Raw genomic sequence first — 15,211 nt, 5'->3', positions numbered from 1 at the left:
CGATGTTTTGCATGGTGCTAAATGCGCTATTTTGCTAAGTCTGTCTATAAAGACGACGAGCCCCGTCCGACCCTTATGATCGGGCGGCATGCCAAACATGAAGTCCAGATTTACTGACGTTCAACGATCCGTTCGAATCGGTAACGGCTTCAGTGGCGGACTGCTGGAAGATCCAGGCTTAATGCGCTGACACTGTTCGCAAGAGCGAATATAGTTGGCCACCCATCTATATAGGTGTGGCCACCAAAATTCCTCTGACACCCGTAAGAATGTCTTTTTATGGCCCAGATGCCCACTAGATGGTGCATCATGGAGCTTGTGAAGGATGAACAGCTTGAGATCTGTGTCATGAGGCACATAGATTCTAAAGGGATCACAAGGTGACAGCTGATGCCACTACAGGCCATCGCTGTAGCTCGAGCGATTTAGCTTAGTTTTCAGGTGCGACGGAATGGTTACCTTTCGTCCACCAAAGTGACCCAACAGCAAGCGACAATGGTCGTCCAGACTGTAGCTCTTTTTTATTTCAGAGGCTATTGAGCTCGTCCCGTGGCATGCCTTCATGGATGCCAACGTTGGCGGCTGAAATTGTGCTTTAGCACTAGTCACACATTCCTGGTGTCTTACCTCGAAGTCTGGTCTGCGCGATAAAGCGTCAGCCAAGACATTCGACTTACCCGGCTTGTATTCAACTTTGAAATTAAATTCAGAGAAGAATATAAGCCATCTTGCCATTCTAGGTGAGAGGTGCGATGAGCATATTGCGGTTCGCTGTGATGTGTGATCCGTGTAAACCACAAATGGTTCGGTGCCCAATAGGTGCACAGGAAACTTGTAAAGGGCATACTTAATTGAAGTCTGTGTAATTCAGTTCCGTCGCGTTTAAAAGCCGGGACTGATAAGAGATGAAGCGGTTAACGCCGTCGTCATTCTTCTGTATGAGCGCGCTGCCGATTGCAAAATTACTTGCATCGCAGACGACGATAAAGGCTTATCCGCGTCTGGCAATGCCAGGACCGGTGCCTCTACAAGAGATTGCTTCACTGATGTGAACGCATCATCTTGTTCTTTTAACCAAACCATTCTGCGTCCTTTTTTAAGGAGGTCAGATAATGGTTTGATTTGCTCAGCATAATTCTTGCTATATTTATGCAAGTAATTAGCGAGCCCTACGAATTGGCGCAAATTCTTCACATGCCGTAAGATTGGCCATTCCTTTGCTGCTTTTACCTTGTCTGGGTCTGCTTGTACACCATGTGTTCCATACGATGCATCCCAGCACAGGTATCTCAGGGACCCCTATGACGCACTTTTGCAAGTTGACGTACAATTGGGCGTCCTTCAAAGTCTGCAACACAGCGTCTAAATGACGCTTGTGCGACTCTATTGCGCTCAGCCCGTCCTCGGCCCTACTATGCACGAATACATCGTCAAAGTAATGAGGCGCGTAGGCACGGTGCTGACGCATCACGTGAGCCACCACTCGGTTGAATGTCGCTAATGCGTTATTCAAACCTTGGGGCATCACAAGCCAATCCCAAAGCATACCGCTTGGGGTGCTTACTTCCATTTTGGCTACATCAGACTCTCTAATCAGTACCTGGTAGTAGCCATCCTTCAAATTCAACGCGGAAAAGATAGTTGACTTTCCCATGGAGTTCAACAAGACATCTTTCCGCGGGATTGGCGTTTGCGCCGGTATGGTCGCCGTGTTCAGCTTATTATAAGCATGAACCACGCGCCATCCACCTGTGGCTTTACGCACACAAAAGGTCGGGCTGCAGTGAGGCGATTTGCTCTCACGCACATGTCCCGCCTTGGCTCGCTTGTCGAAGAACTCACCGATACAATCGCCTTGTTCTTTCGGCAACGGCCATTGCATCGTCACACAATACTTGGTGCTCTATTTCGTGCCCGATGTCCCTATCTGCTGGTAGGCGGCTCGGCACTTCTTTTGGAAACACATCGCGATGTTTCCACAGAACCTTAAAGAACGGACTGAGCTTCAAGGCATCCCAGCCTTGAGCATCAAACCGTTTCTTTTGTCCATTTCTAGGACGCTCTTGTCCCTTGTGGACGACTAGCAACAGTCCACCAAGTTCTCTCCTGGAACTGGTGCGACTATTTCGTGGATCTTTCCTTCCTTTAATTCGGCAAGGAACAGATTTCATGACATCTCCGGGAGATTTACTATCTCCTCGGCAGATTTGAAGACTTGTCGGAGCACCTCAACTGAGGAATGCCTCCGCAATTTCGTCTTTGACAGCCTCGAACCCCTCGTTCAAAGGCCCGTTCTCTTTATTAGGAACTGATCCAAAGGTCACTTGTTTAGACGTGCCTTGATCGTCCTAATTTGTCGGGTACTCGTTCTTCGAGTCATACGACCTTTGACTAAGAAGCGGGTGCCGTCGCTCTCCTGGCTAACGCACCCCTTCCAACCGCACCAGGCTCTAGGCACTGTGACAATTCACGCGACGCTTGAATTCCTGTCAGCTCGTCGTCTGCTGCCACAGGCTCTCAGCTCTGTGCAGGACTATGGGACACATGACTACTTGTCATTGCCCCAGTCTGCACGAGCTGGGTGGGAATTGGTGACGTTTGACATCCCGTCAACGCAACCTCAACTGTGTTCGACACGACATAAGTTGCATATGCCTCTCGCAGGAGCACATCCTTTCCGGTGTCCTGCGTAGAGTTCACAACTGTGCGTGTACGGCAGTCTATCCATGGTTGGTGTTTTGCCAACCATGGCATGCCTAGGATGAGGTCATACGGACTCTCCATACCTAGCACAGTGAACTTCTCTTTACAAGAGAAGTCACTAAAGCTGATTTGAGTTCTACCTGAACTCCCTCAGACTTAGTGAGCGCACCGTTCGCTAAACGTAAGGTCGCCTCTTCTCGCTTGCCATCCTAGCAAAGCGACTCAAACATCGCCGGGCTCTTTCTTAGAGCCGCGAGTCTTACAAAATTCTGTGATGCACCCGAATCCACGAGGAGGGTCATCACCTGGTCATAGCCTCGCACTTGAGCGCTAAAGATCAGCAGGGTTAACAATGGGTAGCATAGTTCCTGAAGTCTCTAAATTCGAGACCTCAGGGACTATACAACCCATTTGTTCGACAACTCTGACTTTAGGGGTAGCTTCAGAGTCCGCGTCTGTAGGACATCCCGCCCCTACTGCGCTGCTGCATTTCCTGACCCCTCAGTGGTCGATGCAGAGCTGATGCGTCTCGCACGCTGGCTCTTTCCATCGCCCTTTGGGAAGGTAGTCATCATGCTGAGCATCTTTCTTCCAGCAGGAACCCTGGAATAGCAGCGAGTCATCATATGGCTGCGCTTGCCGTATGTACAGCAGACAACGTCTGCATTGCCCAGCTCCATGGGAGTGGTGTCTGACCTCTCGGCCGACGGCTTATACCAAGCTATCGCCGAGGCACTGCTGTATTAATTGCTCCTCAACTAAAGCAATTTTGGATTGCCTCTTCCATCATCGACGGCACCTTTCTTAAAAGGGCCTGTCGCGATGGGCCATGTCGTAGTCCGTTCATAAACGTGGGCACCTTAATGTGCTCCGGAATCGGACCTACGGTTATGGATGCGGACAGCGAGCGCATCTCTTGCACATACTCTTGCATAGATCGCTCCGCCTGTCGCGCTCCAAAGAACCGCGCCTGAAGCATCACCTCGTTGTTCGGCGGCTCGTACATGGCGCGAATCTTTTCCTTGAAGATCATACATGCAGGGAACGCCTTACTGTCCGCCAGTCCTTACCGCGCAGGTGCGACATGGCGTACGACACCATCCGGCTATCGTCTTTGATGAGCTTCGCGACACCACATTGCTCCACGGCTAAAAGCCAGTGAACAATTGTGTGCGCTGCAGTTCCATCGAACATGTGCGGTCCATCTTAATGGTCCTCGGCTGATGCGGCCGGGCAGAGAGCATCTCAACAGTCCTGTTGCGAGCCTCGCTCCGAGCCTGCTCATACCTCAGCTCATCCTGAGTCTGAGTGACAGACTCCGCCGCAGCATGGCTCTGTGCCTCGGACGCGGTTTTCCGCTGTCCGAGCACAAATGCCTCAAACTACTCCAACTGAGCAACATGTTGCTCAGTAGGATTGCCCAAGAGCTTAGCCAGGGTTTGTTCACCAAGTCCCTGTGCCAAGTGCTCTGCCACCTCCCGATAATGTTCGGAGAGTTGCGGAAAACGAGCCCAATCGATATTGAGGCTTATCATCACGTACACACGCAGAGATGCGGGTCGTGCGAAGGATTTCAGTGCTACCAAGTGTAGGCGGGCTACTTAAGCACACACTTTAACACAGCGAGGAAGCGGTTAGGCCGTCTACTCTCGTGTGCCGTGAAATAGTTGTGGTGGGCGCCTTAGTGATCTCACCCAACGCACTAAGTACTCTGGTATACGTTTCGTCACGAGAGCGGTGATCCGCCTCCTCGTGCGCACTTACCAAAAAGAAGCAGTTTTCCGACTGATTTATATTTAATCGCATTAAATATATTAATAGCATTTTTACCAATCAAAATGTCATCTCTTTAGATAACACTTCATATGAATTGCGAGCGTATCTTTCTAGATACCTCGCGTAACGGTTGACGCTAGCCGTCATCACATATGACGCTAGGTGTCATCACTCTTGACGTGAATGCACTTATGTCCATTACAAACACAATGGTGGCTCACAATGTGAACCAAACTCAATAGGTGGGTCTAATTACTTCATTTAAGTAATTGACTATCCCCTTAAGTACACAAATTCTACTTAACGGTGACTGTGTAACATTAGTAGGCTTTAACCCGTTACACCTTAGTTATCTACATGAGAGGGTGTGACTGCCCGTGGCATCAGGAACCGTGCCTTCGTTCGGAATTGTAAATGTTCTAGTTTTAAAAAGTTAGAAAAAGCCAAGAACGTCCGCACTTGATTGGCAAGTCAAACAAAAAGTGATAAGAAAGGGCATAAAATTGAGCACGAGGAAGAAGTTGAGCTGGAAAGGTGCATGCATGTTATTCAGTCTTAAGAGGTCAGAATTTATTTATTTGCTCCTCTACCAACTTTTGCGGAAGTGCATAATACCCATAAGATGGTACTCTCATATATACAGAGGTAGATAATTAAGGTGCGATGGATTACAGTAAGTTAAAAGTTAGTTAGAGACCATAGAACGACCACGGTGGACATCAAATCCTATAAGTCAGCGGGGGTTGGGGAAACAAGTTATCAGAGGGAGACTGTATGTGAAGGGAGGGGTCCAGTTAGAAATCCGGATAGCAACTCCCTTTTTTAAGGAATTGTTATATTCACCCCACCTTTGGTTATATTCACCCCACCCCCTTAAATTACCCTAAAATCAATATTATTATATTCACCTCACCCTAAATTCGTGCTATATTCACCCCACCCCCCGAAAGATAAATTCACCACCAGACACATACCTTTTATCTTTAACTCAGGTCAGACTCTTTCTCATACTAATATGCTAGCTCTTCCTTCTCAAGTATACCCTTGTTCTGCTGAGTTGATCAGCAGTGTTCGGGAATTGTCACATCCGGAAGGTAACGTTCTGACAAAGCAAAGCAAAAGTGATACTAAGTGCGACAGAGGTGGTTCATGTAAAGATCTTGTCAACCATCCCCGCAACGAAAAACTCCCACTGCTTGCTGTTTGCAACCAGACCAAAAGACGTTGACACGCCAAATGTTACAAGCTAGTGTAGCACCAAAAGAAACTCTCACAAGCCTTCGTCAAATTGATTCTATGACCAAAGCTATTGAGAGGGCGGTATACAATGAATGGACGAGACTGAAAGCAGAAGAACTGCAAGACAGGACACCCATGGAAGCCCTTCTTGACTTCTTACACCGAGAGGGGTGAAGCCCCTAATCAAAAATTGATGAGGACGAAAGAATCACACACCTCTTATACGCTGCACCTGAGTCTGTCACACTTCTGCTAAGATACCCACATGCTCTTGTGCTTGACTGCACGTACAAGACAAACAGATTCAAAGCACCAATGTTGCACATCATTAGTATGACCAGTTTCAACACATCTTTTACAATTGCAGTTGCATTCCTTAAACAAGGGCGTGAGGCCGATTATTCATGGGTGCTTGAGAAGCTTCGTTCGCTTTTTCATCAAACATTGCCAATCACCATTACAACTGATCGAGAGCTTGTATTACTGAACGCACTGCCAATTCACTTCCTACTTCTGTTCATCGTCTCTGCATCTGGCATATCCAAAAAACGTACTTGCAAACTGTCGAAAATACTTTGGACAGGAAGAGGGTTGGGGTAAAGTTTTGCAAGCATGGACAGAAAACTTCTCAACAACATCTGAAGAGCAATACATGAAAAGTTGAACTATATGATTACAGTGCATGCAGCCACACCCCAGATGCTCTCCTACCTCCAAGATACCTGCCTTCTGTACAAAGAGCATTTTGTGCACGCGTATACCAATCGGTATGCATTTTGGAAACGTCACCTCGCCGAGAGCAGAAGAGCTTCACCATATGGTGAAGAGCAACAGCAGCGTTTCAACAAAGGCCTTTCGCGATGTGCAAACCAGAATTGGACATGCAATAAATGCACAGATACAACATTAACCGAACTCAACTTTCGCAAGAGCGGATGCGAATATTTCACAAGCACAAAATTCCGCATTTAACCATCTAGCTCGTCGCATATCTAAATATGCATTGGACATGACTCTTGCCCATTTAAACATGATTGAAACCCCATCTGAATTGCTTGTCTGCAGCAATACCATCAAGAAAACAATGGGCATACCTTGCAAGCATGTATTATTGGCCATTCAGACTAGCGGAAGGGCGCTCACAATCGATGATTTCATCCTTTGTGGCGCCTTGATGATGCCATTCCTGATCCAATCGATCGAACACATACATCTTTGGAGCTATACCTGCTAGCATTCATTCAGCGATTTAATGCAGGGGGAGTCTTCCAGCAACGGCAAATCATTGAACAGCTGGAAAATCTTGCAACGCTTAATCCAGCACCAATTATTAATCCTGTTGCTCAACAAATAAGAGGTTGCCCTCCTGGATCGCAAGTACGTTTTGGAAATGACTCATCTAACCGGTGTGATCCTTCCGCATTTGAACTTGCTCAGCCTCCACGTAGGGTGCGCTGCAGCATATGTCAAAATGTCGGTCATTATGTTCGAACTTGCCCAAATCGTGTAGTTTTCTCTAATAGCTTCATGTCAGGTCCTTCTAATCTGTAGATTTTAAGGCAAGTACGTTAGAATAAATATAATCATTTTATTCTAACGTACTTGCGTAAAATTGTGTCTGACCTGAGCTCTAGGGGTTGAATGAAACGTTGGGCGTTAAATTATGGTGGTGGGATGGAATTATGACGGTGGTGAATCGCGTGCGTGAAATTAGAGGTGAGATGAATTAGGGTTGGGCAAATTTAATTTTGAGACTTAAGGTTTATTCTTTCGGGTGAAATTTACGGTAAATATGGCAGGGTGCCCCGAATATTTGCGAAAAATTACGCGCATTATCTGATATAGACGGACAATAATTTTAAAGCACCCGGGGGTCAGCCGACGGCTTCAATGCTTGCACTGTGACAATCTCGGGCACACCATGGCGCGGTGTTGGTATACCACTGCACAATTACAGGTCCAGGCAGCCGAGTGGCTACGAGGCAAGAGGTAGCAGCGCTTAAAGACTTGGCCACCCCCTTTACCAGCCTGGCGGAAATCAAAGAAGTAGCGGCACATCGCCTACAAAAAGGACAGTGAACGTAAGGCACAAGAGGCAGTAGCACCATCCACAGAGCGACCGCGCACACTGATATATGCCGCACATAGATCTTCCATAGAGGTTACACCGCCTGTTCGAGGCACCGGTCCGATCGAGCTGGACGCTCTTAACGTCGAACCAAAACCGAAGAAGCAATGCGTCACGGTCCAGCCTCGGAGAAGCCGTAAAGCGACTCATCAGCCGACTGGGTCACAGCCACACCCTCCAAGTCTCTCCTCCCGTTTTATTGACCTGGCAAAAGGTGTGGAAGATGAAGCGGATAAGTCAACAGCACCATCATCCAAACAAGACGTACTAGCGCCCACCTCACGACCCACAGACGACTCGGAGGGTGTCGACCAGGCGCCAACGACAGATATGAAGAAGGCAACATTGCACCTAGTGTCAGTGAAACTGCCGAAAATTCCCACGACCCCACAGCTTTTTACTGTCAAGCAACGCGAACGAGCAGCGATGAGCCAGGCGGTTCAACCAATTGGAAAATACAGGAGGGACCAGTTGCCCATGGCAGCATCGGAACAACATCAGGAAAGAGGATTTCCAGGCATTGAAGAGGTGCTAGGACTACGTCCAGTCACGACACCATCTTCTGACAATTGCATGGCGATGGTGTTAGCGCAGGCGGTCGCGGACGACGATCTCGCTGCCCATGATGACCACCTTGAGTCCATAACGACCAGCATAAACGATGCATTCGGCTTTCTGGCCATCTTAATTTTGACAAGCAGTTTGCCCACTACACCCCGGGTGGCAACTCTGATTAACGTTTGCCCGCGAATCGGAAAACAGATTTAATGGTACCTCATTGAGTACGCGGTCACACCTTCTGGACGGATGGATTTCATTTCGCGTTGGAATTGGGAAAGCAGTGAGCTCTAGCAGCCAACTTTCTTCGAAACGACATTTTTGTACTGGCGTACGATATCGACGGGCAACAAACGAGGCACTGCTCACTATTCAAACCTAGTACTTCCACGCGTGGAAACAAAGTTTATGAAACTGGCCAACAAGTCCTTATGCAGCTTGATCAATGGATAGCAGCAGTCAGACATGCTAAGCAACACGGTTTGCAACGACCACTGGTGCTGAGGTTCTGGGGACAACATTACTCAGCAGTCGTCCATACCGGCCCGTCGCAACTCCGCCAAACGGAAGGGTAGCGGAGAAATAAATAGCTCCTGACACTGTGATGGAAGGAGAAGGTTTGGGCGACGGAGTGCAGAGAGGGGACGGGGTGGAGAAAATTTGTTCGCCCGCAGCATGGAACTCGAAGAATTGGAACGGCGACCCAGGGGTGATCCGAGATCATATATCAACCACGCTTCTTCCCCGAGACGTACATCAACATATCGACATTCTCTTAGACGATTCCAACCCGGCTAGGTTTGCCGAACTTTTAGCTTTTTTACTCAATTCGGCATCTTAATTCTCCACAGAGGAAAGAAAGCATGTGCTCCAGATGGGGATAAATGACGCCAACAACACAGAAACCAGTCGGTTACTCGAGCATCTTCAGCTATCCCGGACGGCAGTGCACCAATGGAAAGCGATAGCTACACAGGAGCGGCAAACGACTCCAGAGCAGCGTCTGGTTACGTTGTCTAACCCAGATCTGCGTCCTGCGTGTGCTGAAGCATCCAACTTGTCGAGCCTCCAACTCGCGTTGGTGCCTTCAACACGAGCTCACGGTGAGGCTTCAGTAAGTCAGAAGCGCGCTCATTCGACTACGCCGGCTGAGGAGGAACAAATCCGACATATTATGCGGACCAAGCTAGAACAAGATATACCCGGAGGGACGATAGCCATGGAGGACATGGGTTCTCCTGACCTACCATCTCAGCCTATCGAGACCCGAGACTCGTGGCTGGAACTATGGGAGAAGCATGGGATTTCCTGGCCGGCAACAGCACGAATAGCATTCCACCTTGAGCGCAGTAGCACTGAGGCATGGATGCAGGCGGTGCAGCGGGAGCCGGCGAAATTGATGCACAAATTACAGGAATTTCCATTTCCGTAAAAGCTATTGGGGTCGTTAAGTGACACGGTTTTACAAGCATGGACGGCTGCCTGGAGGCGAACATGCTTACAGGTGCGATTAGCAGCGTACCGCGGCAGGACGAAGGATAAATCGACGCAGAAATGGCTAGATGAATGGATGGCTAAGCTGTTGCACCTAGCTCCGCATAACTTATCATCTCTTTTCGAAATACTGATAATTGGAAACGTGTACACAACTGTGGGTATGGGGATGATACCATTTTGAATCTGTGCGATGTGGGAAATAAAGTCCGTTTAGCACACCACATAATCTGCGCGGTCATTTACGGGAAAGAGATCCGAGTGCTAACAGGACAGGAGGCCTGTAACGAACATGGAGTCCTTCTCCGTCTCCTTAGACATTTGGAGGCGCTAAGATCTGTCACTTGTTATCGAGATGCATTTGCGGCGCCAAACAAGACGTTCGACTGGTTTGCTGTGGCGAGTTTATTTTCCTCGGCTTTTGAGCACGGAGGAGCAGGAAGTACACGTCATTACTAAGGGCAGCCAGGATTTGACTGCTGTCGCTTCGCGACGGACCGGCAGCAGACCTTCAGGAGATGCTTATGGGCGTCACAAATACTTGCAGCGAGCAAATTGTCAGAATTTGAGGACGCCGAGTAGGCGATGATCGATCAATAATAGACGTTTCGAGATCCAACCTTCTGGGCTTCCGGGCCGGAGCTCAAGCAATGTGGCTTGACGCTTGGAGACGAACGCCCGTGGTAGATCGACCGCTAGCCTGGTTGGTGCGGGAAAGGCATCTCAGCATTGAAGAGGACGCGGCTCATTTAGCAGCTACCTGGACAAGATTATGGGGACGACAGCATCAGACAAACGGCCAGCGCTGTCTTATTGGAGTGTGGATGCAACCAAAACAGGAGCTGTGGCTATTTGATGACTCCAGCAACAGCAGAGCAGGTTCCGCCTTGGCGCCAAGAGGATTGGACTAACAGGGTCATCGCGGTCGACTTTGGGGACTACCGGGTAATCAACATCTACGCACCGAATGACCACCGAGCCCGAGAGGATTTCTTTCTCGAGCTCCAACGGTGGCCATTGAAGCAGCAAGAGATTATATATTGGCAGGCGATTTCAACTGTGTGCAAAGTCCATCTCTGAATAAATTAGGCGGCCAACGCGGCGGGAGATTGGAGAGCGCGGCCCTCCAAATCCTCGTCCAACAGCTGCGCCTAGAGGATGCACGCACACTCATGGATTCAGTAGATAATGCCGATGAGGCCCTTGACCCGACCGAATGTTTACAAACTGGGGTCCCGAATCGGCCAGTCGTATAGATCGATTTTACGTGCCGCAATCCTGGGCGGCGGAAGTACAGTGTGTATCAGTGGCAGAACCGCCAGTACCGTCCGATCACCAGCGAGTTCGGCTACAGTTAAGGCCACAAGCACCTGTCAAACAATCCCAGAGGAGGAAAAATGCAGTGATGTACCCCATTCAGTCAGCCCAGCACGCGCGTGTTAGCGGAATTACTCAACCAGCGAATATTAGCGGAGGTGTGCAAGGCGGTGACGGCGGCAACATGGGATAAGACAGCACAGCAATGCGTGTATGTGTTCAGCGGATCTAGAAACGTGAGACGCAGCGGCGGAACGCAATTATTCACCGCGTTCACACGCAGAACAGGTCGGGCATATTGACCAGGACCGAGTTAATGGATATCGCGATGGAAGAGGCGAGAGAGGAGCATTTAGTCCACTTAGGGCAACGGCTCGAACGGACGATGGGGCAGCTTCGTTGGAGCTTCAAGCGCGTATCAAAGTGGGAGAGCGATCAGACCATCATAGATTTACGTCCGATGAATGGTGTACCGTTCAGGCGGAAAATGACGCTAGCGGATAAATCGCATCAGAATAGAAGCCTAGTTTCGGCGTCGCGCATCACACCACAACATGTGAACTCATGGCGACGGAATTGGACCAATTTGTCCAGACTCCGGTCGACAGACGTCTTTCGGCAGCGAACAATGTGAGCCTCCTTCAAGTGATATCATCGGATGAGGTTCTACACGCTATTACTGCACTTCAAATGCACAAGGCGGCTGGCGCGGATGGTCTACTACGGAACCTTCAAAAGCAATTATTGTGGCACCGCACTACCAGTACGGAGACCAGTCGCCATAAGATCGATCCAGCACTTCTGCACACACCCAAAAAGCAGGAGGAGTGGGCCTTCCCTCCATACTCATCGTGTGCAACACCCAGCGGGTAAAATACGCCATACTCTGGCTCACCCACGCAACGATATAACATATTTAATTATACCTTATAATTCCTTAACAAAAAACATTGCAAGAAAAACATAATCGTATATATTGAGCTGTTAAAGGGAAAAGATAGTTGACTTTCCCATGATGTTCAACAAGACATCTTTCCGCTGGATTAACGCTTTAGCCGGTATGGTCGCCGAGTCAGTGGATCCGACGTATGGAATCTGAAAAAATTCTTATGCGTGTACAAGATATCCCGCTTACAGCAGTAAGTACCTTGACTCCAGAACTACTGCAGTCGCGAACAAGTCACTACCATCCTCAATATCACTTTCTAATTAACAACTCAGAACGAATGTTTCTTATTATTAATTCGAGAATTACTGCGTTCGCAAACAAGTAACTATCTTTGTTAACGAAGCTAATCAAAAAAGCAATAGAAATAGGCCGTTTCTTACTCGTGACTCCAGAACTACTGCTGTCGAGGACATTTATTTTTTGGCATGGCAGGCATGGGCCTTCCGCTGAGCAACGCAAGACTGAACGGCCGGGGTATCTCGGCGCCAACAGATTCCATCACTGTCTTGCTCCAGAGCGATGGCGCTCTGCCGACCCTGGTCCGAGTTCACTAAGACGCTTCGATATGGCCCGTCATGGTGCGTTTTCAGGTATATGTTTGCGTCAATAGTGGGGGGGGGTGCAGGCGGAGGTCCGTCCGTACGCGCGGCTCTTGACCGACTCCCAAACTCGGCGCGCTAAGCAAAATGGCAAGGCCCCATCTTCTCAGTTTGGCTTGCTGATAGTGGGCATGCCGGCCGTCGGGAGAACGAAGGAGTAGGTTCGACATCCAATCCGCTGCATGTGCAGTTTCGCAAGATGGCATGGCTGAAATTGGGAATACCGCATCGACGTTAACACATTTCCCTGCATGTTCACAACCCAGGGGTTTTCGGCCCAGGAGTATGTGAACAGAATGCTTTCTATTCTGGAGTGATTTCCCGAGGTAAGTGCCGAAGTGGGCGGGGAAGCTCCACCACCCATTCGTCCTCCGTCGTCCAGCTGATCGCCTCCGCTGCTAGGCTTGCCAGCTGTGTTGTATACTGCTGCAATCTACCATCCGAGTCAGGGAGTGCAGGTAACAACAATGGCCCGATTAACTGCTGCAGAGTGTTATCGGGTGTCCTGCGATGCGTAGCAAGCTGCCGACCCCTTCACTGGAGTATTGCAGCGAACAACATCGAGGACCAGCAGACGGCTGCCGACTGCCACCGATTACGCAAGGACCAGGGTGCGGATGGCATCGTATTTTACGCGAATCCCCTCATCCACGGGATCCCGTGGATCGTGACGGACACTATCCTCAACAAGCACGTCCTATTAGCCCTCGAGAAACAACCGTTCCGGCGGTACAAAGGTTCGGACGGTGCGCTGGATCGAATTGTCGAGACGCTTCGAAATGCAGCGGAAGGCAGCGCATGGCAAACAGCAGCTCTTCAGCAGACACATACTCATCTCTGGGATCACGGGAACGAGCTCACCGCGTACCAAGTTTTGGTCGGGTATGCGGCAACTGAATCTCTTTCATCCCGAATGCGGGCATATTAACAGTTGCCGCAAGCTCCAATGCTGCCAACGGGTGAAAGATACACTCGAACACATCTGTTGGGCATGTCCGAGCGCGCAAGCCTGCTGGCAAAAGCTCATCTGTCACTGGACAGGAGAATGCTGGGAGCTTGGACGACTTCAGAGTTTCCTCGCCAATTGTGCATACAGACGCGTCAAAATTATCCACGGTGTCCAGGCCTTGCTAGAGCGAAGCCACCCCGATGAAGTGACCGCATACACCGCCGTGTGGACACGCATATGGCATATCCTGAGAAGCGTTTGCATCACTCGTTTGTGGATGCAACGCAACGGAGTGACGTTTTAGCAACAGGACATGACCATAGACGGCAGCGTGCATGAATTTTGGGAGTCTGACATGAGGCAACTCCGTGCCATAGCGAAGCAAGAGTGTAACGGGCTAGAGTTGCCCTAATGTTACACAGTCCCCATTAAGTACATTTGGTACTTAAGGGGATGGTCAATTACTAAATAATAGTAATTAGACCCAACACTCGGGTGTGGTGCACATTTGTGACCAACCCTTGTGGATGTGATGCACATGGGTGCATTCACATTAGGAGGGATGACGCCCAGCGTCATCCATGATGACGGCTAGCGTCATCAGTTACGCGAGGTATCTATAAAGATACGCTCGCAATACATATTAAATGATATCTATAGAGATATCATTTTAATTGGTAAAAATAGGTATTTGTATTTAATTCTATTAAATATAAATCAGTCTGAAATTTACTACCTACTTGGTAAGTGCGCACGAGGAGACGGATTACCGCTCCCGTGACGTCACTTCACCAGAGTTCTTAGTGTGTTGGGTGAGGTCGCTTGCGCGCCCACCACAACTACCTCACTGCACGCAAGAGAAGCAGGTGCAAACCGCTTCCTCGCTGTGCTAGGGTGTGTGCTAAGTAGAGCGTGGCCGCATTACGACGTGCCCGCCTACACTTGGTAGCACTTGAAATCCTTCCCACGACCCGCATCTCTGCGTGTGTACGTGAGGATGAGCCTCAACATTGATTGGGCTCATTTTCCCCACCTCTCCGAACATCATCGGGAGGTGGCAGGGCTAATGGCGCAGGGACTTGGTGAACAAGCCCTGGCCAGGCTCCTGGGTAGTCCTCCTGAGCAACATGTTGCTCAGTTGGAGCAGTTTGAGGCATTCGTGCTCGAACAGCGGAGAGCCGCGTCCGAGGCACAGAGCCATGCTGCGGCGGAGTCCGTCACTCAGACTCATGATGAGCTGAGGCATGAGCAGGCTCGGAGCAAGGCTCTCAACAGGACTTTTGAGATGCTCTCTGCCCGGCCGCATCAGCCGAGGACCATTTGGATGGACTCGCTCAAGTTCGATGGAACTGCAACGCGCACGATTGTCCACTGGCTTTAAGCCGTGGAGCAATACGGTGTCGCCCAGCTCATCGCTGGCGACAGCCTGATGGTGTCGTACGCCATGTCGCATCTGCGCGGTAAGGCCTCAGAGTGGGCTTACTTGGCACTTATGGCGG

General features: G+C 49.6%; 2 protein-coding genes across 2 annotated transcripts; both read left to right on the top strand.

Annotated features, from left to right (window-relative positions):
* Window positions 1-9,278: 9,278 nt before the first annotated feature.
* Window positions 9,279-9,836, top strand: CCR75_002980 (uncharacterized protein; the record flags this gene model as incomplete). The annotated part of the gene is made up of 1 exon (XM_067961077.1): window positions 9,279-9,836. The coding sequence occupies one exon, from the start codon at window positions 9,279-9,281 to the stop codon at window positions 9,834-9,836; it is 558 nt and encodes a 185-aa protein (XP_067823475.1).
* Window positions 9,837-9,874: 38 nt separating this feature from the next.
* On the top strand, window positions 9,875-10,357 carry CCR75_002981 (uncharacterized protein; the record flags this gene model as incomplete). The annotated part of the gene is given in 3 exon segments (XM_067961078.1): window positions 9,875-9,908; window positions 9,922-10,059; window positions 10,107-10,357. The coding sequence occupies 3 exon segments, from the start codon at window positions 9,875-9,877 to the stop codon at window positions 10,355-10,357; spliced, it is 423 nt and encodes a 140-aa protein (XP_067823476.1).
* Window positions 10,358-15,211: the final 4,854 nt, after the last annotated feature.

Source organism: Bremia lactucae (genome assembly GCF_004359215.1).
Source record: "Bremia lactucae strain SF5 chromosome Unknown BlacSF5_NotPlaced_9_SHOA01000002.1_551695bp, whole genome shotgun sequence".
Classification (NCBI taxonomy): domain Eukaryota; phylum Oomycota; class Peronosporomycetes; order Peronosporales; family Peronosporaceae; genus Bremia; species Bremia lactucae.
Note: the sequence above shows the minus strand (reverse complement) of the source record. Positions and strands in the feature narration are given on the sequence as shown.